The sequence below is a fragment of the Uranotaenia lowii genome, chromosome 3 (genome assembly GCF_029784155.1).
Source record: "Uranotaenia lowii strain MFRU-FL chromosome 3, ASM2978415v1, whole genome shotgun sequence".
NCBI lineage: Eukaryota > Metazoa > Arthropoda > Insecta > Diptera > Culicidae > Uranotaenia > Uranotaenia lowii.
In genome coordinates, this window is record NC_073693.1 from 112472076 (window position 1) to 112498782 (window position 26707).

At 36.0% G+C, this 26707-nt stretch overlaps 1 protein-coding gene across 1 annotated transcript in view; it reads right to left on the reverse strand.

The window, feature by feature from the left end:
• Positions 1–25864, reverse strand: part of LOC129756816 (uncharacterized) — a 49095-nt gene extending 23231 nt beyond the window's left edge. Inside the window, exon 1 of the mRNA XM_055753838.1 lies at positions 25064–25864. Coding sequence (XP_055609813.1) covers positions 25064–25097 — 34 coding nt within the window. The 5' untranslated portion in view covers positions 25098–25864. The remainder of the gene's footprint in view (positions 1–25063) is intronic.
• Between the last annotated feature and the right edge of the window lie 843 nt (positions 25865–26707).

A 26707-nucleotide genomic window follows, 5' to 3' on the forward strand; every position in this document is an offset into this window, starting at 1 on the left:
TGTCAAATTTTGCGTAAGGGGTCAGCCCAAAGGGTCGTCCATATTAACTGTTCGCTGTTTTTGTAATATTGGCGTTATTGTACATAGTATTCAGCTGAAAATTGGTACAAGATAGTTTTAAGTGACATGCAATCGATTTGGGGTATTTAATTCAGTGTTAGGGACCGGCAAAAGGGGCCGTCCATATCAACTTTTCAATATCTTAGTGATATTGACGGTTTTATGCGTCGGATTGGGATGAAAATTTGCACATAGGAGTTATTAGGGACAAACAATTATTTTCACTTATCCAAATAAAAAACAGGGGTTTTCCAAAGGGGTCGTCCATATTGACCATTCACTGTTAATGCGATATTGTCGTTATTATACATCGGATTCAGAAGAAAATTGGTACACGAGAGTTTTGAAGGACGAGCAATGGATTTCAGGTAGTAAATTCAGTGTAAGTTGCCGGCAAAGGGGGTCATCCATATAAACCTTTCAATATTTTTGCAATATCGTCGTTATTTGACATCGGATTGGAATGAAAATTTGCACACGGTAGTTTTCGGGGACAGGCAATCGATTTAAGATGTCAAATGTTTTGCCAAGGGTCGACGAAAGGGGTCGTCCATGTTAATCAATTTTTCACTGTTTTAGCCATATTGACGTTATTATGCAATGTATTGCTTTGAAAATTTGCACACGGGAGTTTTGAGGGAAGGGCAATCAATTTCAGATATCAAAGATTGTATAAGAGGCCATCGAAAAAGGTTTAACTTTTTGGCAATAATTGCGTTGTTATGCAACGATCGAGTCAAAATTTCTACACGGGGTTTTTTGACACTGTCAACTGATTCCTGATTTCAAATTTAGTAGCAGACGACAAAAAAGTAATTGTCCAATATTTTTGCAACTATTACTCAACAAAGAATTCGAAGGTGCATCTGGAAAATATAAGGCAATTGACTTTCATACAAACTGTCCATGACATAATGCAAGTTCAAAACGAAACGGAGTTCGTATGGGATCAGCTAGTGAGTACATAAAATTCACTCATGGGAATTGGGCAAAACAAGTCAGATACAACGTACATATTAATCACTTTTGCAACTTTCAAGTTCATTAATGAGTACATAAATTTCACTAAAGGGAATCGGGCAATTGATTCTCTTTGTCAGCCAATATGTAACTTTCAATGCTTTCATTCAAGTAAATATGTGACTTTTGGTTACTTGGGTGTGCTTTCAGCTAAAAACAATTCTATGCATGAATCTTGAAAGACATTGAAAACTGTTGATCATGTTACAAATTTTCATGAATTTGTACATCACTGTAAGAAAGTTACCTGTACTCGATAACACAAAAACTTTACCGCTTTGGAAATTATAAAAAAATAAAAAATCTTACATCAACGCTGAAATAATAAATTTTCTAACAAAAAAAACGAAGATCGTACCACGCATCTAGACAAAATCCTGTATTTGAATCAGAATTCATGAAAATAAGAATGATATAAGAAATAAATCCAAATTTTAGAAGAAGCAATATTTTGACAAAATGACAAATCTATTAGTATAGATAGTAGGTAACGAAGGTTACATACAAGAATATTCTTTTTAGGTTTAAAATAAAAGGGAAAACCAAAGTTTTTATTTTGAAAATTGTTGTTTATTCCACAGGAGCAGAATCTTAGCTAATTAGCAGCTACATACTTCTATATGCTAGTTACACAAACAGACATGTTTTGGATTCAAAAGCTGGAATTTGTTTGAAATAGGATTTTCGTAAGTTTTGTCGTCCATCAGAAATCATCTGTCGTATAGCCTCGGTACCGGCTATACAGCTTACGAGCTCTGGAACTAGCAAAAACTAGTTGTCCGAGGTTAGGTTTCAATGACTCTTAACTAGGCAACCGTTAGTTTCTCGCTTATTCAAAATTGAAAATGCTGGTATGAGCCTTGACTTCCCTGGTAACCCTTAAGGGGGGGGGGGGGGTAGGGTCTAACGGGTGAAAGAAAACACCATTTTCACGATTTTTTTCTAGAGCTATCGTTTAAACAAATGTATTCAAATTTGTTGCATTATACAAAGCATTGTTAAAAGAACATTTAGCATTTTTTTCGTAGAAAAATATTGAAAAATGAGCCGGTGACGGAGCACTTTCGAGGATGCCTTTTAGAAAACAGTATTTGCGGTGGACACTGTATCTCAGCACAGAATCATCTGAAGTCAAAAAATCAGAGCAAAATATTTTTAATAGATGTTTTTCTGGACCCCAACGTTTTTATTTAACTTTAAAATATTTGTATGAAATTTTTGTGGCTGTTTGAAGTAAAAACTATGATTTTTCACTTAAAAATCCGCCATTTTTCACCTCTAAAATCTCCCCAAAGTAAAAAAATCAAAAAAGAAAAACGTTGGGGTCTGGTATTTTATATGTAGAAAATATGTTCCAAATTTGAAAAGAATCTGATAAGTAGTTTTCAAATGACGATGTCCACGGACTTTAAAAATGTGCTTTCGAGAAAAACGCGTTTGAAGTTTCTGCTCTTGCTTTCTTGCAGTATAAGATAGGAGGAGATAAAGGCCTATAATTTCTACAGTTTTGCTTCAATCGACTTGAAAATTTGACACAACATTCTTGAAATGTTTTACAATATGAAATTAAAAAAATAAAAAAATCGATTTTTTTAAAGTGTTAGACCCTACCCCCCCCTTAACCGTAGTTGCCGATCATTTGCTTCACTCGAATGCTTGATTTGAACTTTGTGAACATTTTTGACAATGTTTTCATACTTTTCCACCACTCACATACGGTAGTAATTCTTTGAATAATCAACGGTTTTGTCAGCTATCAATTTGATTATGACGTATTTTGAAGGAAACTGTGTAAAATAAAGTTTTTCTTTCCTCTTACATCGTAAATATCTCAAAAATTGCGTGAATTTTAAATTTTGGCAAAAATAGGTCAGAAACCTAGTACTTTTCACAGGTAGTAAAATGCTGTCAATTGAAATGTCCGGTCATTGATAAACGAGCTATTAGCAAAAGAAAGTGTTCAATTTCTTAAAGAACTAAGCTTTAGCTTACCTTTCATATAAATTTTACACAACTCAAATATCTCTCTTAGATTTTTTAGATCACCATTCAAAACAAGCCCACTTTTTAAAGCAATCGTCAATTCAAATATTCCTGAAGTCTAGCCTACGGGAAATTTTCTCCAGTGTCGTCTTCAAATAAGAAAGTGATGAAGTGTTCCGCAACTTTATGGCAGACATATTTTCATTTCACGCGTGAATGAAGTCGTACTGAGTGGTAAAATATAGTTACCTTCTAGAGGAACAAGAAGTCGAGCCACGATCGTAAGATATGTATACAAAAAAAACTAAACCATAAGAACGAAAGCGGTTTTTATGAAAATTTATTTGTCTGGAGCGGATTGAAGTGTCTCGGGTGAGTTTGTAACTTGGTCTTATCCGACCGGAGCTAAATCGAGCTAGCCACCATCAAATCGGAAAAGAAAAAATAAAAAACCAGTTGATGATGAACGAAAAAAAAAAACCGTCCAAACTTACAACGGAAGGAAGGATTTTTCTCAAGAAAATTCCTTTTGAATGGTGGCGAGGATTTAGTTCAGGATGGCCATTCATTGTTGGTTTATCCCACCTCCGCGTCAACGTTGTTGAACTGTTGGCCCGACTTACAGGTTGAACATTTGTAATTTTACTGAAGTTTTTTTTTAATCATAAAAATATTCGAAATTCTCATAATTTTAATGAATGTAATTGGAGATTCCTGAAATATTTTACCAGAGTTTGTTATTGTTACCAAAAATAACAACACCCAAACTTACTGTTCTCAATAATTTTCGGACACTAGAAACGCTGAATCGAAAACCGGAAAAAGGGTGGATGGAGCTCGGCAAACAAACAACGGATGTCTCGTGGCACTCCGGAAACTCGAGCGTCTTCTCACCGGAATAAGTAGCGCCCGGTTATTCGGAGGACTTTGACTTCTCTCTTTTTTTTTTTAATATTTTTCTTTTGCGCTAGAGAGTGTAAAATGCCGTCATTCTTGCGAATGGAAAGAAATTACCAAAGTCCCACTAGCTGATGGTGCCAGGCAGCAGGTGTTGTAAGGATCAGTTAAGTTGTGATGCTGAGTGTTGTCGAGAAAGATTAAGGAACAATGTTGCCCAAATGCTGGCTGCCGGGAGATGAAATGAGAAATTATGTTGCCAATTACCCTGAGAGTCTAGGCGAAGTAATTCGGAACTGTTAGTTGTGGATTGTTCATTGGGCAAGCTAATTCAATAAAGGAAGCATGTCCTATGAAGGCAATGTTGTTTACCTATTGTTTTTTGTATTTTTATTTTTTTTGGTTGTAACCTCAATGCCTTTTATTCATAGTTTTTTCTCTTAATTTTTGTGGTGTTTTCTAACGAGTTCAATAAATTACAATTGGCTAAGCTCTCCTTACTTTTTTTTAAAGAAAATTCAACATAGGATTCTCACACCAACTGTATTGGGCTGGAACAGATATAAAATCACTCTTATATGTGTTGTGAGCCTACTTGGTTAAATAATTCTACTGAATCAAAACAATCGAGGGATTCCCTTTAATTCAACCACGGTATAGTGAAAGTTCAGATACCGGTATTTCGATAGCAAAGAAGATAGTAAGTTGCTATCAAAGTACCGGAATCTGAACTTTTTTTTTTCCACGAATTGAGGAGTTCGATTTTTTTCAAATAAATTTTCATTAGGAAAAATTTAGTAGTTCCTACAGTATTAATTTTTCAGCAAAAAAAATCTCCTTATCTTCATCGCAAAAATATTGAAAAAAAAAAATAACTAGGTTCTCAAGTCACGAAAATATTATATTTTTTGAGCACCATCAAAATCATCTTGATCTATAAACTACATTTTTAAGTTTAAGCCACTTATGAAATAAGCTTTTAAGTGTCTGTTCAGTCCGACAAGCGGACTGAGAAAAGACGCGACGCGAGAATACAGCACCGAGAGAGTCAGACCGTCGAGATGGGACGGAGTGAAAAGTGTAAATAAAGGGTGGTACGGTCAAAATTTGGTCAATATCAACTTGACGTGTTTCTTTCAATTTTGCATTTAAAAAACTTGAACACCCCTCATTTTGAAGGTGTGTGTGTAGAATGTTGCTCCTATTTTGATTTCATTTAAGGTGATTTTTCGGCTTTCAGTCTATTCAAATAGCAAAAACGACTATTTATTTAACGTTCCAACGTTTCAATCCATATAGGATCGTCATCAGGGACTGTAATGTTTATTGTGTGTTAACAAAATATCAAAAAATCTTCACGAAATTAACTGATTCTTACCTAAAATGTGTCGTATTTCTTGTCAGGTTTGATTCGGCTGATCGGGTAAAGCTGTCATTTGTGTCTGTTACAATATTTTGTGATTAATTTGTGATTCTAGTGTTTTGTAGTGCTGTCTGACTTACTGTGAAAAAATCCGTACTTCCTCCTTTTTTCTGTATTAAATTTCCGCAGCATCGATTTTCCACAGTCACTACTTTTCACTTTTTGTTTTGCTTTGATCTGTTATTACTAGTCCGTGCTATTGTTTTCTGAATGTTGTTGGATTTGTGTTTCTGTGTTGGTAGTTTTATGTTTTTGGTTTATTTTTCGTATGTGTTGGATGGTTTTAAAAATGTTTGCGTATGATGTATGTATGTTTTCGGTGTCTTTTTTTAGGTTTATTGCATGTTTTGTTGTTTTAATGTGGCAACTCTCCAGTATTAACAATTTGTTTTCGTTGTCACATCTGTCGATGATATCCGCTTTATCGATGTCGAACAGATGATCCATAGCTATTTCATGTTCCAGTAAGGCTGTTTGTTGGCGAAGTTGTTGAATTGCATAATCCTGTTTCGTGTATCCGATGTTCCATAATCGCTTGAGTTCATTTGTTTGGGTCCTGTGCTGTGAAATCCGTTGTTTTAGTTTCCTCGTAGTGCATCCAATGTAGCATGCTTCGCAGTTTTCCGTTTCTTGTGTTTCCTCCTCTTTCCAATGTCCTTTGCAATTTATCCTGTAAATTACATTTGTTTGTTCGTCCCGTGGTGTTTTGTCTTTTATTATCGGGAAAAGGCATCCAATAGTCTTTGCTTGTTTACTTGCTGTTCGTATATCTGCGTATTCCGAACGCAATGTTTTTGTTATGTTTGCGCTTAGACCATCAATATTTGTGAGCGAGCGTGAAATTTTATTTTCTTCTGCTACCATAGCTGTTTGGATGTCACTTTTTTCGTTGAGACGATTGATAATCCCATTGATTAAACCGATTGGGTAATCATTCAGTCTCAAGTTGGTGCGAATAATTTCGTGGATTTCATTGTTGTTTGCTCGGGATGAAAACAATGAAACACGTTTTGCAAAGGCGGTTGCGACGTTTAACTTTTGATGGAGTGGATGGAAAGAGTAGAAATTCAAAAAGCGGCCAGACGCGATCGGTTTCATGTACCAATCGGTGGTGATTTTTCCTTCTTCATTTCGGTGCAACATCATGTCTAAAAATGGCAAACTTCTGTCTTTTTCAACCTCAACGGTGAATTGTATGTTTCTATGTTGTGAGTTGAAAACGCTTTGGACATATTCCACAGAGTCTTCGGGAAGAATCAGGAATAAATCGTCCACATATTTTCTTATATGTGGGAGCGGGATGGAACTTTGTGTGGCTGCTGAATCGAGCAAATCGTCAACCACAATCTCTGCGATGGGAGAAGCAATGGGGCTTCCCATAGCCAGGCCTGTTTTTTGCTTGTAGTAAGTCTGGTTGAAGCAGAAGAAACTACTGTTCACACAGAACTCGATAGTTTCTAAAAATAGATCGAGGCAAATGGGAGTATGAGCGGTGATGCGATCCCAATTGGCAATCACGCTTTTGCGTACAAGCTCTATTGGTATAGATGTAAACAGAGCCACGACATCGAATGAAACCATCAAGTGTCCGTCGGGCACAGTGATAGTTTTAACAAATTCGCAAAACTCGAACGAGTTCTTAATTGTGTATTTGGATGTGATTGATTGCTGTAAAATGTTTCCTACGAATTTAGATAACCCGTAGGTGGGAGCTGTCATACATGGGACGACTGGGCGCAGGGGGAGTCCTGCTTTGTGGGCTTTAGGTTGGCCGTATATTTTAGGGCACACAGCTTTGTATGTACGAAGTTTAACTGCTCTTTTTTTGTCCAAGAGGGTCAGCTGTTCCAAACGTTTTACAAGGTCGTTGTTCTTCGTTTGGAAGCCTGAGGTTGGATCTCTTTTTATTATTTGATAAGTTGTTTCGTCGCTAAGCAGTTGTTTCATTTTTGTGTCGTACATTTCTCGTTCCATTAGTACAGTTTTGTTCCCTTTATCAGCTTTGAGAGCTAACAGTGTGTTATTAGTTTTAAAGAACTGTTTAGTTTTGGTTTCTGCTGTTTTGAAAAGTTTAAGTCGGTGATCATCATATCCGTTGTTTTGTTGTTTGTTAATAAAGTTTTGGATGTTATTAACGACTTTGCAGCGAGTGCTTTCTTGTACGTCGGTGTTGCTGTTTGTTCGGATGATTTGTTCTACGTCGGCTATCAGGTGGAAAAACGGGGTTTCTGCTAGTGAAGTGTATGGTAGTGCAAATTTTGGTCCCAAGCTTAGGAAAAGTTCAACTTCTTTTGGCAATGTTGCATTTGATGCATTATGAAGTGCCTTTTCATTTGCCGTAGGCATATGATGTTTGTTTTCATTGAATGATCGCAACATTAATCGGTGTAATTTTGCGTTTGTGGTTGCTGATATTTTTGTAATGCGGTTCCTTCGAAATAGTTCTTGTGAGATGATAAAACTATGACGAATGTTGTTATCGGCGGATTGGTCAACGAGTGTAAGTAACTGTTGTTGTTCCGCTCTAAGTTTTCGGAGTTTCAGAAAAGCATCTTCGATTTCAATATTAAGAATTGTTTTCTGAAACTTTGTGATGCACCGTTGTAATTTCCAGGTAAGTGGGCTACGATCTTCTAGAAGAAGGAACAGACACTTGAAATTGTTTTGGATGTGTGTTGGAAAAACCCCGTTTCGGCGACACGATATCAGGAAATTCTTTCGAGTTGTGATACTAGCCATTTTTCGGTTGCAATCAGCATAATCTTTGAAGTGTTTTTTGACTGTGTTCCCGTATTCTATCTCGATGCTATTGAAAAATCCCGCCATGATTGATTTACGATGTTTTTTGACGACTGTTACTTTAATTTAAGGTGATTTTTCGGCTTTCAGTCTATTCAAATAGCAAAAACGACTATTTATTTAACGTTCCAACGTTTCAATCCATATAGGATCGTCATCAGGGACTGTAATGTTTATTGTGTGTTAACAAAATATCAAAAAATCTTCACGAAATTAACTGATTCTTACCTAAAATGTGTCGTATTTCTTGTCAGGTTTGATTCGGCTGATCGGGTAAAGCTGTCATTTGTGTCTGTTACAATATTTTGTGATTAATTTGTGATTCTAGTGTTTTGTAGTGCTGTCTGACTTACTGTGAAAAAATCCGTACTTCCTCCTTTTTTCTGTATTAAATTTCCGCAGCATCGATTTTCCACAGTCACTACTTTTCACTTTTTGTTTTGCTTTGATCTGTTATTACTAGTCCGTGCTATTGTTTTCTGAATGTTGTTGGATTTGTGTTTCTGTGTTGGTAGTTTTATGTTTTTGGTTTATTTTTCGTATGTGTTGGATGGTTTTAAAAATGTTTGCGTATGATGTATGTATGTTTTCGGTGTCTTTTTTTAGGTTTATTGCATGTTTTGTTGTTTTAATGTGGCAACTCTCCAGTATTAACAATTTGTTTTCGTTGTCACATCTGTCGATGATATCCGCTTTATCGATGTCGAACAGATGATCCATAGCTATTTCATGTTCCAGTAAGGCTGTTTGTTGGCGAAGTTGTTGAATTGCATAATCCTGTTTCGTGTATCCGATGTTCCATAATCGCTTGAGTTCATTTGTTTGGGTCCTGTGCTGTGAAATCCGTTGTTTTAGTTTCCTCGTAGTGCATCCAATGTAGCATGCTTCGCAGTTTTCCGTTTCTTGTGTTTCCTCCTCTTTCCAATGTCCTTTGCAATTTATCCTGTAAATTACATTTGTTTGTTCGTCCCGTGGTGTTTTGTCTTTTATTATCGGGAAAAGGCATCCAATAGTCTTTGCTTGTTTACTTGCTGTTCGTATATCTGCGTATTCCGAACGCAATGTTTTTGTTATGTTTGCGCTTAGACCATAACAAAAACATTGCGTTCGGAATACGCAGATATACGAACAGCAAGTAAACAAGCAAAGACTATTGGATGCCTTTTCCCGATAATAAAAGACAAAACACCACGGGACGAACAAACAAATGTAATTTACAGGATAAATTGCAAAGGACATTGGAAAGAGGAGGAAACACAAGAAACGGAAAACTGCGAAGCATGCTACATTGGATGCACTACGAGGAAACTAAAACAACGGATTTCACAGCACAGGACCCAAACAAATGAACTCAAGCGATTATGGAACATCGGATACACGAAACAGGATTATGCAATTCAACAACTTCGCCAACAAACAGCCTTACTGGAACATGAAATAGCTATGGATCATCTGTTCGACATCGATAAAGCGGATATCATCGACAGATGTGACAACGAAAACAAATTGTTAATACTGGAGAGTTGCCACATTAAAACAACAAAACATGCAATAAACCTAAAAAAAGACACCGAAAACATACATACATCATACGCAAACATTTTTAAAACCATCCAACACATACGAAAAATAAACCAAAAACATAAAACTACCAACACAGAAACACAAATCCAACAACATTCAGAAAACAATAGCACGGACTAGTAATAACAGATCAAAGCAAAACAAAAAGTGAAAAGTAGTGACTGTGGAAAATCGATGCTGCGGAAATTTAATACAGAAAAAAGGAGGAAGTACGGATTTTTTCACAGTAAGTCAGACAGCACTACAAAACACTAGAATCACAAATTAATCACAAAATATTGTAACAGACACAAATGACAGCTTTACCCGATCAGCCGAATCAAACCTGACAAGAAATACGACACATTTTAGGTAAGAATCAGTTAATTTCGTGAAGATTTTTTGATATTTTGTTAACACACAATAAACATTACAGTCCCTGATGACGATCCTATATGGATTGAAACGTTGGAACGTTAAATAAATAGTCGTTTTTGCTATTTGAATAGACTGAAAGCCGAAAAATCACCTTAAATTAAAGTAACAGTCGTCAAAAAACATCGTAAATCAATCATGGCGGGATTTTTCAATAGCATCGAGATAGAATACGGGAACACAGTCAAAAAACACTTCAAAGATTATGCTGATTGCAACCGAAAAATGGCTAGTATCACAACTCGAAAGAATTTCCTGATATCGTGTCGCCGAAACGGGGTTTTTCCAACACACATCCAAAACAATTTCAAGTGTCTGTTCCTTCTTCTAGAAGATCGTAGCCCACTTACCTGGAAATTACAACGGTGCATCACAAAGTTTCAGAAAACAATTCTTAATATTGAAATCGAAGATGCTTTTCTGAAACTCCGAAAACTTAGAGCGGAACAACAACAGTTACTTACACTCGTTGACCAATCCGCCGATAACAACATTCGTCATAGTTTTATCATCTCACAAGAACTATTTCGAAGGAACCGCATTACAAAAATATCAGCAACCACAAACGCAAAATTACACCGATTAATGTTGCGATCATTCAATGAAAACAAACATCATATGCCTACGGCAAATGAAAAGGCACTTCATAATGCATCAAATGCAACATTGCCAAAAGAAGTTGAACTTTTCCTAAGCTTGGGACCAAAATTTGCACTACCATACACTTCACTAGCAGAAACCCCGTTTTTCCACCTGATAGCCGACGTAGAACAAATCATCCGAACAAACAGCAACACCGACGTACAAGAAAGCACTCGCTGCAAAGTCGTTAATAACATCCAAAACTTTATTAACAAACAACAAAACAACGGATATGATGATCACCGACTTAAACTTTTCAAAACAGCAGAAACCAAAACTAAACAGTTCTTTAAAACTAATAACACACTGTTAGCTCTCAAAGCTGATAAAGGGAACAAAACTGTACTAATGGAACGAGAAATGTACGACACAAAAATGAAACAACTGCTTAGCGACGAAACAACTTATCAAATAATAAAAAGAGATCCAACCTCAGGCTTCCAAACGAAGAACAACGACCTTGTAAAACGTTTGGAACAGCTGACCCTCTTGGACAAAAAAAGAGCAGTTAAACTTCGTACATACAAAGCTGTGTGCCCTAAAATATACGGCCAACCTAAAGCCCACAAAGCAGGACTCCCCCTGCGCCCAGTCGTCCCATGTATGACAGCTCCCACCTACGGGTTATCTAAATTCGTAGGAAACATTTTACAGCAATCAATCACATCCAAATACACAATTAAGAACTCGTTCGAGTTTTGCGAATTTGTTAAAACTATCACTGTGCCCGACGGACACTTGATGGTTTCATTCGATGTCGTGGCTCTGTTTACATCTATACCAATAGAGCTTGTACGCAAAAGCGTGATTGCCAATTGGGATCGCATCACCGCTCATACTCCCATTTGCCTCGATCTATTTTTAGAAACTATCGAGTTCTGTGTGAACAGTAGTTTCTTCTGCTTCAACCAGACTTACTACAAGCAAAAAACAGGCCTGGCTATGGGAAGCCCCATTGCTTCTCCCATCGCAGAGATTGTGGTTGACGATTTGCTCGATTCAGCAGCCACACAAAGTTCCATCCCGCTCCCACATATAAGAAAATATGTGGACGATTTATTCCTGATTCTTCCCGAAGACTCTGTGGAATATGTCCAAAGCGTTTTCAACTCACAACATAGAAACATACAATTCACCGTTGAGGTTGAAAAAGACAGAAGTTTGCCATTTTTAGACATGATGTTGCACCGAAATGAAGAAGGAAAAATCACCACCGATTGGTACATGAAACCGATCGCGTCTGGCCGCTTTTTGAATTTCTACTCTTTCCATCCACTCCATCAAAAGTTAAACGTCGCAACCGCCTTTGCAAAACGTGTTTCATTGTTTTCATCCCGAGCAAACAACAATGAAATCCACGAAATTATTCGCACCAACTTGAGACTGAATGATTACCCAATCGGTTTAATCAATGGGATTATCAATCGTCTCAACGAAAAAAGTGACATCCAAACAGCTATGGTAGCAGAAGAAAATAAAATTTCACGCTCGCTCACAAATATTGATGGTCTAAGCGCAAACATAACAAAAACATTGCGTTCGGAATACGCAGATATACGAACAGCAAGTAAACAAGCAAAGACTATTGGATGCCTTTTCCCGATAATAAAAGACAAAACACCACGGGACGAACAAACAAATGTAATTTACAGGATAAATTGCAAAGGACATTGGAAAGAGGAGGAAACACAAGAAACGGAAAACTGCGAAGCATGCTACATTGGATGCACTACGAGGAAACTAAAACAACGGATTTCACAGCACAGGACCCAAACAAATGAACTCAAGCGATTATGGAACATCGGATACACGAAACAGGATTATGCAATTCAACAACTTCGCCAACAAACAGCCTTACTGGAACATGAAATAGCTATGGATCATCTGTTCGACATCGATAAAGCGGATATCATCGACAGATGTGACAACGAAAACAAATTGTTAATACTGGAGAGTTGCCACATTAAAACAACAAAACATGCAATAAACCTAAAAAAAGACACCGAAAACATACATACATCATACGCAAACATTTTTAAAACCATCCAACACATACGAAAAATAAACCAAAAACATAAAACTACCAACACAGAAACACAAATCCAACAACATTCAGAAAACAATAGCACGGACTAGTAATAACAGATCAAAGCAAAACAAAAAGTGAAAAGTAGTGACTGTGGAAAATCGATGCTGCGGAAATTTAATACAGAAAAAAGGAGGAAGTACGGATTTTTTCACAGTAAGTCAGACAGCACTACAAAACACTAGAATCACAAATTAATCACAAAATATTGTAACAGACACAAATGACAGCTTTACCCGATCAGCCGAATCAAACCTGACAAGAAATACGACACATTTTAGGTAAGAATCAGTTAATTTCGTGAAGATTTTTTGATATTTTGTTAACACACAATAAACATTACAGTCCCTGATGACGATCCTATATGGATTGAAACGTTGGAACGTTAAATAAATAGTCGTTTTTGCTATTTGAATAGACTGAAAGCCGAAAAATCACCTTAAATTAAAGTAACAGTCGTCAAAAAACATCGTATTTTGATTTCGGAATTCACTCTTCTGTTGTCAAAATGCCGTCCAAGGAAGAAGAGCAGCGTATCAAAATTTTGCTCGCGCATCTCGAAAATCCGAGCTACTCGCACGCAAAGCTGGCAAAATCGCTAAAAGTTGCCAAATCAACCGTTACAAATGTAATTAAAGTGTTTGGGGAACGTTTGTCGACAGTCAGGAAGTCTGGATCGGGGGAAATCGAAAACCGGAAGCCGCTGAGATGACAAAGAGAGCTGACGGTAGTTTCAAGCGAAATGCATCGAGCCAAAAAACGAGCCGGACTATCGACTTTCAAGAAGGTAGTGACACCAAATCGCGATGATAAACAAAATACGACGGCCAAAGCGCGATCCCGAAGGCTGTACACGACGATGCTGATGAAGTTTGACTGCGTGGTAATGGACGACGAAACCTACGTCAAAGCCGACTACAAGCAGCTTCCGGGACAGGAGTTTTATACGGCAAAAAGAAAGGGAAAAGGTAGCAAATATTTTCAAGCACATGAAACTGTCAAAGTTCGCGAAGAAATATCTGATTTGGCAAGCCATCTGAAAAGCAGCATTTTCATAGTTTCCGGTACTGTCAATCAAGAAATTTACGTGAAAGCGTGTTTGAATAAACGTCTGCTGCCTTTCCTGAAGAAACACGGTTGTTCCGTACTGTTTTGGCTGGATTGGCATCTTGCCATTACGGTAAAAAGGCCATGGAGTGGTACGCCGCCAACAACGTGCAGGTGGTTCCCAAGGACAAGAACCCTCCCAACACGCCAGAGCTCCGCCCAATTAAGAAATACTGGGTTATTGTCAAGCGGAACCTAAAGAAGACCAAAAACTGCTAAGGACGAGCAGCAGTTCAAGGCAAACTGGCTTTCTGCGGCGAAGAAGGTGGACAAGGTGGCTGTAAAAAATCTGATGGCAGGGGTTAAGCGTAAGGCCCGGCAATTCGGATTTGGAAAAGCGGAAGCCTAACTGAATATTTTTCCTGAATTTTATGCTGAATAAACTTGAAAAAGAAATTTAATTTGATTTTTTAAATAAACGATTTCACCGATTTACACGCGTTTTCCCTTGACCAAATTTTGATCGTATCACCTTTTAATGTTGTAAATAGATGAGCAGAGAAATGAATAAGTATTTTAGCCGAGAAATAGTGCCTCTATTCTTCGCTGCTTCATTTCGACGTCTTGCTTCCGGGTCCAGCTGCCAGAATCGGCTCTTTTCAGAGACTTCCCCTCCCCCTCATCTGAAAGAGTTTGGATCTCGGTCAACCAGGCGATCGAGATCCCCCCGAGCCTTGGCCATCAGGCAGCGTTAAGAGTACCTGCCTCCACTGATGGGACAACCATGCGTGATTTTCTCTTAAGGTCCAATCCCACGAGGGTAGCGGACTATCAGTGGTAGTTTTCCCAAGCGCTCACATATCGGCTTGGCCTTGGCCTCCAGGCAGACTGCTGCGGACCTGCCTCCACAGTTTGGCAACCACCAGGGGTTGTCAAAGCCCAGTCCAAGAAGGGGAAAGGGCAAGCAGTGGTAGTTTCACCAAGGCCCCTCCTTCCTGCAGTCCTTTGGCTTTTCATGGCCATAGGTCCAATATTTCTATTTTCACCCCCTCCCCTCCATCGACTTTTCTGAAAATCCCGAGAGGGGGAAGAAATAAAGCTTGAGGTATTTTTATGAAAAAAAATATTTTTTTTAAAATACAATCAGATGATAGATCTATTTTAGACACAATTTTTCAATTTTGTGCAACGTAGATTGTATGAAAGTTTGTTGCATGCAAGATTTGATCCAATTGATTGAAAATTTGGATTATTTCTTAGTATCCCCTTCTTGTGATGTGCTCTAACTCCAATTTCCAAGTGACAAAAGAAGGATTACAGTTTTTTGTGATTTATTGGGGTAAAAAAAGGTTAAGATACTGCCATGAGTTCGAAATTTGTATTTACTGTTGTTTTGTAAAACTATCATGATTCACAAGAATCTGCTTCTGAGGTGAAAACTCTTATTTTTGTCCAAAATTTGATGAAATATTTAACAGGCTCTTGATTTAGCAAAAATCAGCTTGTTTTTCACTCAATTTCGACTTCTGCTGCTTCTTATATGTCTTAAGACCCAATTTTACTTTGATGCTGAGAGTGGTTCCAGGTTTTTGGTCACATCCACAACTAAGATAGTTTTTTTTACTAGCGTATTTAAGCACGCATGAACTTATGGTCCAAAGTTTTGTCCAACGTTCCTGGCTTCCACCCAGGTTTTTTTTTGTCCACGATGCTGCTCTCCTCTCCATACTTCCGATTCGATTTTCAGACCGCTCCAATGCTTACTTTTTTTTTTTTGCCAACTGATTCGTCGAAATGTTGGAATCCGGAATGAGCGGGGTTGCATCAAAATCGTGCTTAGACATAATGGGACTCCCTATTATTTATTCAACAACTTTAAAAAAAATGGGATTTTTCAGCACCAGTCGAGGTTAGCCTTTTTTCAAGGAATTTAACAGCAAGCTTGCATTCTTCCCAAAAATCGAAGTTTGTCTAGGAGAATAATAAGTATGACAAATAATAAAAACTAAGAGTTTTGCAACGAGTTGCACACACAACTTTTTGCAATACCGGAAAATACCTTTGAAAATCAATTTATTACACTTCCAAATGTCATGAATTGTCATTTTTCTTCAAAATAGTGCCGAAAAGTGCTTCTTTTCATTCATAATAACCGTAAAATACTAAAAAAAATCCGTGAAGCGATTTTGCACACACGGTGTGCAATCCGTCTTTTATTTATTTAATTTATTGTTCACGGTCTTCGACAATATCATTCAGACTGATTTCTAAATCTTTGGTTAAAACCATCTTCACTTTTATTATCATCGAAACAAACAAAAACTTGATTAAACAATTTACATGATATGTCAAATGGGTTGTAAAATTTGTTTCTTCCATAATTAATTGTTTTTAGAGGCTCAAAGTTCCGTAGAGAACGAGATGGGACATGATACGATATCTTAAGCGGGTTAATACACTTGCGTTATTCCATTTGTTCAAATTTATACCGGTTCTTTGTGATCCGTAGTTTGTTGTCGCTTCCCTGACCATGTTTATAGATTTTGATGCTGTTTGATTTGTACGTTATTTGCGCTGAAATCTGAAATGGTATTCACGAAAAATTTCTGAGTTTTGCTTCAAATTTTTAAAATTGGAAAACATAATAAAAAGTACTTTATCATATATAGGGGATAATGGGGATACTTGATCCCTTTTTTTATTAGCATCATATCTTCTTGGAAAAATTTTGCAACTGGTCGTTTTTAGCACTAGCTCGAAAAACTAGAAAGATACATGAACTTGTAGATGAACTAGAAGCATTTTCGTGAGTCTTAAAAAAATTGTGATATTTTTTAAGTTATTTTTAGGAGACTTGATCCTTTACTAAAGAAGACTTTATCCTTAATTCAGGGCTCCCTGACCCTAGGCAAAAATCTAGTAAAATTCGAAGATAAAAGGTCCGTCGACTATTTTTTGCCATATTAGTTCACATTTCATAGTTTGTAAGTATCAAACAAATAGGAATCTAAAAGTTTGTCTGCTACCCAAGAGTCATTGCATATTCAAAGTCGTATTTTTTTGCAGTTTTTATGTAAATACAGTATTTTTAATCCGTTTCAACCGATCATAACTGAATGAACATTAGTTATTGGATTGATATTTGTAGTTCCATGGTAACCATTGATCACTGTCCATTCAGAAGAAAAATATATCATTTTGGACTCTAGGGATCAATTATACTCATAACATACATTTTGGAAAACTTCTTCCTAAAAAAAAATGAAAGTTCACTATTGCTTTGAAAACATGGCTTTATGAAGTTCATATTCTACCTTAACGATTGGAATATATATTTTTATTATAGTTTTTTCATGTGAAAAACAATTTAAAGTGATCAAATTAGATCTTCAAGTCACATTTTGTTTAATTTTTTCCAAAAAAGCTCAATAACTCGAATAGTACAAATTTTAAAGTTTGTTGAGATAACATTCCTGTTTCAAAAGATATAGCGAAGGAATCATGTTTTCCCAGGGATCAAGTATCCTCGGTCTCCCTAATCAAATTTCTTAAAATCCACTTGAAATCCCTTAGTTGCATACTGTAGGTGTATAAATTCGCATCCGATCATTTGAACTTAACTTTTGCATCATCGACAGTCTTAGACTGGATGCCAACATTTCGAAAATCTGATTTTCTCTGGGCTTTGAATATCAAGTCAAATCAAGGTTTTTTGCTCGGGAGAAGCAAAAAAAAAACTGGATTTTCATTAATTATTTTCTATTCACTAGCCAATAGCTTTTTATTATCATAAAGCCTAGACCAAGACAAATATTTAACTCAAAAAGACTGCAACACGTTCGGAATTAAAATAAAAGTTAATGCGGTTCGTAGATTTGCATCTTATAACAATAAGGATCAGCTAAAGCATGGGTGGTCAAGATTTTCACCAAAATTGCCTTATTTTAAAGCTTGCGGACAGCTGCAGCAATTGGATTTTCTTAACGCATATTCCGCATAATGGGTTTAAATGTATAATTTGGATTAAATTCTTTTGTCATAACGCATAAAACACCAAATGCAGTAGTTTTTTGTTTTAATCGAGTTCAATTTAAATTTTTTTTCTGTCAAAAACTTATGATAAGAAAATGTATGAGTGTGCTGCACACATTTAGGGGAAAAAATACTACCAAAAAATCTTCTAGCTGTAGTAATAAAAAAATATGTTTGAACCGATGAAATTTTTGAAGTCAACAAACGCGTGATGAAAAACAATTATATTCCAGCATATGGAAACGAAATTTAAAAGGTGAATTTTTTATTTGCATTTTGATGCATTTTAGCCCAAACTGGTAACTAAATTATAAAAAAAAGTTGTTTAAAAATTTGGTGATTATGCGAAAATTTTTTTTAAACCGACAGTGTTGGTATAGGATCATAAAAGCAATGTAATGTTTGAAGATGATACCATTAAGCTAAGCTTGCCAGATTGCCCGGTTTTATCCGGGTTTGCCCGGATATTTGATGCAAAATTTCGAGAAAGTCCGGTCCGACCCGGTTGCCCGGATATCGTGAAAAAAGTCCGGATATTGCCCGGATTTTTTCCCTATTTTCACAAAGAAACCAGTAAAATTCAATGTTTTTGAGTAAGTTTCAGCAAAATCGGTCGATTAAATCGATTAACGGTATGGAAATTTTCAACGGTTGTTTAAAATAATTTCGATGATTTACTTTACTAAACCTTTAAATATTTAAGTGTTCCAAAAAGTTTTTGGAAGTGTGCAATTACATTAATAAAATATTAATTGATTTTTTTTTTGCTTTTATGTATAATAACACCTAAATTTTGCCCGGTTTTTGCCCGGTTTTTGGATTTGAAAAATTGAAATCCATGCCCGGATTTTGCCAGGTTTTTTTGAAAAAATGCCCGGAATTGCTAGGCCCGGTTTGGAGTGGAAAAAATTCTGGCAACCTTACATTAAGCCGATCCGTCAAACTGGTAAAGTTTTTTACGACAAACAAAGAATGTAGAAATTTGTGAATATATTATTCGATTTTTGAAATTTTCTATGAGAATCAAAAGCTTTGAAAAACTATCTCACGGTTAAAATTGTTGTGAATTCAAATTGAAGAAGTTATGGTTACCTTACTTTTACAGTAATTTTTGCATTTTTGAATAATCTAACAAGCTACAGTGTGCAATAGAAACAATTATCTAAGTATATTCGCGTAAGGGCACGACTCCAGATCTTACTAAAATAAGATATAAACTTTGTGGAACCTATTGAAGGGCTTTGCGAGGCGATCGTTCAGCCCAATGGCTAGCGTGACTGGTTTGTAATCAGGTGATCGGGAAATTAATCCCACCCCGAGTTCACGGACAAAAGAAAAAAAAAAGTTATTCGCTCGAAGAAACAAAAATAGAATTAAAAACTCTCAAAATATCTTGAAGATTATTAACCTTACGGAGTATAAACAGAAATGTTGGTCATACAGTCTATGTAGCTGCTATTAAGAGCTAGTAAGAGCTAAAAGCACCTCGAAAAGACTTTGATGCCTGAATCGATAGCAGTAACAAATAGTAACCAATATGAGTTAATAATACCCAAATAATAGCATAAATTAGTATCGCATTTTTCTCGATGGCAAAATTAAGTTTCATTGAAGCATCAAAATGTCGAAAGATTATGCCCAACCAATATCTCAATAAAACATTAAGACCAAAATAAGCACTACTTGGTTTTGGAATTTTCTGTTATGGAAAATCAGATTAAATCAGGTGTTAAAAATTTAATCGAATTGAAAACAAGCAGCAAATTTGATCGTTATCAGCATAATGCGCGCATTTTTTGAGAGTTGATTTTCAAGTCATTGCATAAAATTATTGTCAGCTTTAGGAAATGGGTAAAAAAAGAAACTCTTTTAACGTCTACTTCGTGGAAAGAAAAGTTGAAACTTTTATCCTTCCTCTGCGGTCAGGGTCTATATGACCCGAAATGTAGGGGAACATGTCCTATTATGCGCCACCTAAGCGAATCGCTGATTTTCTATGTATTCCACGTACGAATTGTGTTAAAAATGGGTGCAATCGTTTAAGAAAATTGTTTTCTACAAATACCTATGAGTTTTTATTACTCAAATTGCTATAGTTGCTTCAAAAACTTGATTTTTAAAAACCTTATTCAAAGCCACGGAACAAAACTGTGTTGCAAATACGCGCCGCCGTGTATTCAATACGCGCCTAGCAGCCGAACACACCCGAAAGCAGCCGAAGACCGAAAACACACCAATACTTACAGACACTTTGAATGAAAATAAAATCAAAATGGACTAATCAAAATTAAAAAAAAAATAAAAGTAAATTTTTTGGGCTGAATTAACGCTCAAAATAAGGTTTTAGACTTTTTGTTCATTTTCAATGAAAATTGGCCTTTTTGAAAAAATAATGCTATTTTCAGCCTACTACGATTGGCGCGTTATAACGAGCGCATGGGCCGTGATAAAACATAGGAAAAGCATACCATAGCGAGTTCGGTAGGGGAACATGCCCTATTATGCGCCACCTAAGCGAATCGCTGATTTTCTATGTATTCCACGTACAAATTGTGTTGAAAATGGGTACAATCGTCGAAGAGAAGTGTTTTCTACAAATGCCTATGATATTTTATTACTCAAATTGCTATAGTTGCTTCAAAAACTTGATTTTTAAAAACCATATTCAAAGCCACAGAACAAAACTGTGTTGCAAATACGCGCCGCTGTGTATTCAATATGCGCCTAGCAGCCGAACACACCCGAAAGCAGCCGAAGACCAAAAACACACCAATACTTACAGACACTTTGACTGAAAAGAAAATCAAAATGGACTAATCAAAATTTTGAAAAAAACGAAAAGTAGATTTTTTGGGCTGAATTAACGCTCAAAATATGGTTTTAGACTTTTTGTTCATTTTCAATGAAAATTGGCCTTTTTGAAAAACTAATGCTATTTTCATCCTACTACGATTGGCGCGTTATAACGAGCGCATGGGCCGTGATAGAACATACCCATAAAAAGCATACCTTTGCGAGTTCAGTATGATTTTTTAGCATAAAATCATAGTTTAGATTCTCCTCTATCGATGTGTCAGAAAATATTGTCTTATTCGTTTTTCTCTGCTTGGTGACACCTTATTGAAAGTGTTTTAAAATTTAAATCAAAATGACGAAAAACCTAAATTGTGGAATTATCACGACACAGGGGCATTTTAAGGAAAAATTCATACTTGCCATGACCAATCACAGCATTTAGAACAAATTGGTAATATTTTGCAGGCTTCAAAAGTTTCAGATTCTTCCAAACAAAGGTGGCGCGTATTAGCCACATGGGGCGTTATATGAACTTTTCCCCTATAATTTTTTAGCATTAAATCGTAGTTTAGATTCTCCTCTATCAATGTGTAAGAAAATATTGTCTTATTCGTTTTTCTCTGCTTGGTGACACCTTATTGAAAGTGTTTTAAAATTTAGATCGAAATGAAGAAAAACCTAAATTGTGAAATTATCACGACACAGGAGCATTTTAAGGAAAAATTCATACTTGCCATGACCAATCACAGTATTTAGACCAAATTGGTAATATTTTGCAGGCTTAAAATGCTTCAGATTCTTCAAAACAAGGGTGGCGCGTATTAGCCACATGGGGCGCGTACTTTCTCGAAGCGATATTTCAGAAACGGTTAAAGCAGGATACATAAAATTTTCTGACTTTTCCTAAAATGAGAAGCTCTATAATTTTCAATTTTTAGATTTTTGAATAGGGTTACCATAGTCACCCAGCAAAAAATAAGACAACTAGCCGGTTAGGGTCATACTCGGATTTTGGTTTTAGTTATAAAATTAAAACTACTGAAAGGATTTTCATTAACTATAGAATTTTGAAACCGTCCGAATGTCTGCTATAATATGCTTTTTGAAAATTTTGGGTTTGGTTTTGGCTAAGCCAAAAAGTCTTTAAAAATGGGAGTTTTGCATAGTTTTGTTGAAGTCTTATAGAAAAACTTTTGTTTCATATGGATTGACATAGATAAGGAGCTCATTTTGAAACAATAAATGTGCTTGGTTTTACAGACCACTGCTGGTTATTTGAAAAGTTCATCTAAAAAATTTTCAATTATTTTATAACTCAATTTTTTATGATCGAAGAATTTTGATGAAAAGAATTGCTGTTCTATATAATTACATTCAATTCCATTGGATTAATGAATTAATATAATTAAGAAACTGATAGGGTGACCAACTCTAGTATTGATTCATAGAATTTCAACATATTGAGGGCCCAATCTGAGGTCCTATATCGACTATTACTTTACGCTTTTTGTTACCCTGAGCACAGAAACTTTGAAATGCAAAATTTATGCTTAAATAATATTATAAGAATTCAAATACAACACTCAAATTAACTAAAAAAATTGATATTTACAAAATCTCTAGTTGTATGTTTTTTGCAGTTCCTAATGTGATAAAAACATCACACAAAAAAACTCATTTTCCATTGATTTTCAAGTTTTTATACATTTAATTATTAATCAACCCAGTTTTATAAATATAAATAAGTTAAATATTCAGTAAAAAATACAAGGGTTTTCAAGAAGAAAATCAATGATTTTCAAATTTTCCTTGTGTTTCCATTAATGACATATGACATAACAAACAAAAAACTTTTATTACTTTTAATAAATCTTTCAATCAACCTGTATTTAGCTGCCGAAAAGAAATTTTATTATTCGAACCGGGATGGTCATGATCTTTGTTTAAAAACTTCATCTTCTTTTTGGCCATTTTGTCTTTCGGCTCAACTTTTAACAATCTATAAACTTGCTGACAACAGCTCTAATATGAAAATTACAAAAACATATTTTTTCTTTCTCATTAAGTGAATTAATCACTTTCATCAATAGCTCATTTTGAAGAACTTGTGATGTCGATAAAATAATCCGAAAATACTGTAGGCCTAAAACGCTCCGTTTTGGCATAAACAATTTTGATCACCTTCATGTATCGTTTTTTCCTGTGTGCGTTGGCTAAACGATGCATCGTTGGGGATTCAGTAAAACCTACACTTGGGATAATCGAGGTATATGGTATATGAAAAGTAAAATTCTAATTTTGGCATTGTATCACCTTGATTCGAGCAAAATAATACCAAATTTTACTTTCAAGGCATGATAGCAAAGTTAGGTATAATTTTGTCATAAAAGTCTGCTCGGGACTCTTTAGTGTTTATTTAGCCATTGATCGTGTCAACTTTTAAGCAACACTAACTGATTTGCAGCTTCCACAAATCGTCAGACTCCCCAAGTACTAGACATCAAAGTTATTATTTCGGGTACTCCTTGTTTTCCTCAGAATATTCGAGACTTGTCAACGAAAAGTTTCTGGCTTGAAATCTGTCAGCTGCCTGCTCATGAGTTCGTATGCTAGAGGTCCTTAAAAAATTTTGAGAACGATTTTACCACCGGTTTTTGATTATTTTACTGGTGAGCAAATTTTATTTTTTGTAGAAATTAAGTCAGGCTTGTCAGTCAGACGAATCAGTCAGAAAAATTTATCTTAAGTATTTAACACTTCCTCTATTAAAATACTCGGATTACGCTTGATTAAACCTCTAAAATTCCTCAACTTCATGGAATCAGTAATATTCCGTTTTATTCAAATTTTACCTCACTGTTAGATCCTCTAGGACTCCTTGCACGATTGACCATATACACTTTGGTCGAATAAGGCTATGATCATTTAGTATCCGGACACTTTATTTCGGTGAGAGCTACGTTATTATAGCTCGGATATGCAAAACTTAAGCAGCGTTGTGTTGGTTATGAAAAGGACTATCTTGCCTATTTTTTCCAGATTTTTAAATTAACGTGTGTTTGAGATATTTACGATGCAAAAAGACATGGTAAAAATAATGTTGCACAAATTAACGCCTTTTGCGCATTTTGCACATCGAAAATTCTTCATTGTTGACTTGAAAAATCATAAACTGTTGATTTTTTTCTGATTATTTTTGGACCGAATGGTTAAGAAGTATAAGGAGCCACTCTAGAATCCACACGAAGTTCAAATCAAGCATCGGAATGGTACCCTTGATCTTAAATATGGTATGAAGTCTTCGGTTATTGGGGAAAACTGAATGCAGACCCCTTAAATAATGCAATAAATCCATTTCCGTCAGTCAATAAGTCTTGTCTGACTAGTAGATACAAGTAAATAACTTATAGTGAACAGTTTCTTAGATTGCAATATGTGCAACCGGTTTTTACGCAATGTGACAGATGTGTCCTGATGGACGAAGAAATGTATGTTAAAACTGGATTTGAGAGATCAACGTTTTGAAATGCCTACTCATGAAAAGGTTCCAAATAGATTCTAATTGCATTTTCTAGGTGAATTTGTGTAAAATATCATGATTTTGCAAAGGTTTTACTTCTGTGGTAAAAATAATAGATCAATACATGACTGACACAAGTGTGCAAAGATAAAAAAGAGATTTTATGAAAAAGTAAGATTATTTCTTGAAATCATTGATAAATAATTTTTCAATATTTTTATATTAAATGTCATATCAACACCTTCATTTCCTCCATAGAAAGTTTTTCGATAAAATGAATAGTTTTTAAAATACAATCGTTTGTAACTGCCCGAATACTAAATGATCATAGCCTAAGTTGATATCCGGCTGTATTTGAGACTCCTATTGGGACTTTCCGAATGTTGACAATAAGCTTCTGCATGGACGTCACTTGACTCTCAAACCACTTGACAGATTGTCATCTAATTTTGCAGATGTAAACATTCTATTACTAGGTAGCTTCCCTTAACATTTCATTTCAATTTTCATTCATGCATCCAAAAGTTATTCACAAAATAAAGTGTGGCTTTTTTTTTGAATACACTCCTTATGTCTGATTAAGGCACTGTGCGTCTTTGACAATCGAAGATCTTCGAAATTGTTGAAATGCGATTAGTTATGATTCCTAAGTTTTGTCACTGATTAGTTTTGATATACATATTTCAGTTATTTGAAAAAAATTCTCAGATGAAAGTTCATCACAACTCCTAGGTTTAACATAGATCGGAGGCAAACTTACTCGTTAGTAATATCAGCATCAACGTCGCCAACATTTTTCGATGATTTGATTCCGATCCCGGGAAAAAGTTTATCAACCAGTGCACTTCAGTCACCTTCCGGTGTTCAAACAATCCTTTTCCTGACGACAACAGCGAAGGATTTGTTTCGCTTCCGTTTTAAGTCAACCCACCTTCCGGAAAACAGCACCAGAAAAAAAATCTTCCAACAACAGAACACAAAAATCAGGGACCTTAATCACCAGAGCGAGCTCCAGAAGTTATCCTTTCCTGATCCAACAACTTTTCTGGCTTCTTTCCAGGCTGGGGTTTGGGTTTGGGTGTAAGAAAATTAATTTCCACCTGGATGTTTTTCACCTTTTGTCACGACACTCCCACATTCACCTGTACAAACACCGTTGATTGCTAATTGTTGGAGGAGAACACAAGTAAATGCGATGATGGCTTGAGTTTGATCTTCGAGTGAAAATTACTTTCTGATTAAGAGAGTTTTGCACTGAAAAGGATTTCTTTGGTTTCCTGAATGTTCTCCGCGTTCCTTCACCTTCTCTTGAGTTTCTTCCAATTATGTCTTGTTTTAACTTCGTAGTTTCGTGACAAAGGAAATCTTTAAAATATCACAAGTCGTTAATTTCCTTCACCCCGGTCTTGGGGTAAAGATTTTTTCTCAAGTTTCCACTGGAATCACGTCCTTGGTTGACAGCTGATTTTCACAGTTCTTTAACTTTTTCGCTCATCAACTTCTGGGATCGAACTGCACTGGAGTCTTTATTTCTGGCAAAGATTAAGTCACAATTCGCGGACGAGATCCAAAAAACCGGAGGACGATGCGCGCTTTTGGCGGTCTAACGAGTGAATAACTTCATCAAGACGCAGCCGGAAAGTTTAAACTTTAATTTTTCGTGGCTTTTCAACCCAACCATTGTGGGTCCCCTGATGAAAGCTGTGCGGCGCTCTTCTTGGGTCATTTTTTTCTCGATATCTTTTTTCGGAGAGGTCTAATTTGAAAAAAAAAATCCATAAGGTCCCCCACCCCTCGGAAGCCATCGAAATCTCCCATATGGTCCCAAAAAGCCACCCGCCAAGGGGTCTTTCTCTCTTTCTCTTGGGGCCAGATTTTCCTTTCAACTTCTTTCTCTGCGATGTATCCTCGTTTTTCAGAAACCACAATCGAAAAAGAAAGAGATTAGAAGAAACAACAACTCCAAAACCGTGCAGGTGTCTGGCGACAGAGAAAGATTGTAGCAAACGTCCATTCGTCGTCTCACGGAGAGTGAAGAAAGTGTGATTATTTTTTCGAGCCCCCCGGAACCGTATAGGGGAAAAGTTCATATAACGCCCCATGTGGCTAATACGCGCCACTCTTGTTTTGAAGAATCTGAAACATTTTAAGCCTGCAAAATATTACCAATTTGTTTTAAATGCTGTGATTGGTCATGGCAAGTATGAATTTTTCCTTAAAATGCCCCTGTGTCGTGATAATTTCACAATTTAGGTTTTTCTTCATTTCGATCTAAATTTTAAAACACTTTTAATAAGGTGTCACCAAGCAGAGAAAAACGAATAAGACAATATTTTCTGACACATCGATAGAGGAGAATCGAAATTATGATTTTATGCTAAAAAATCACACTGAACTCGATAAG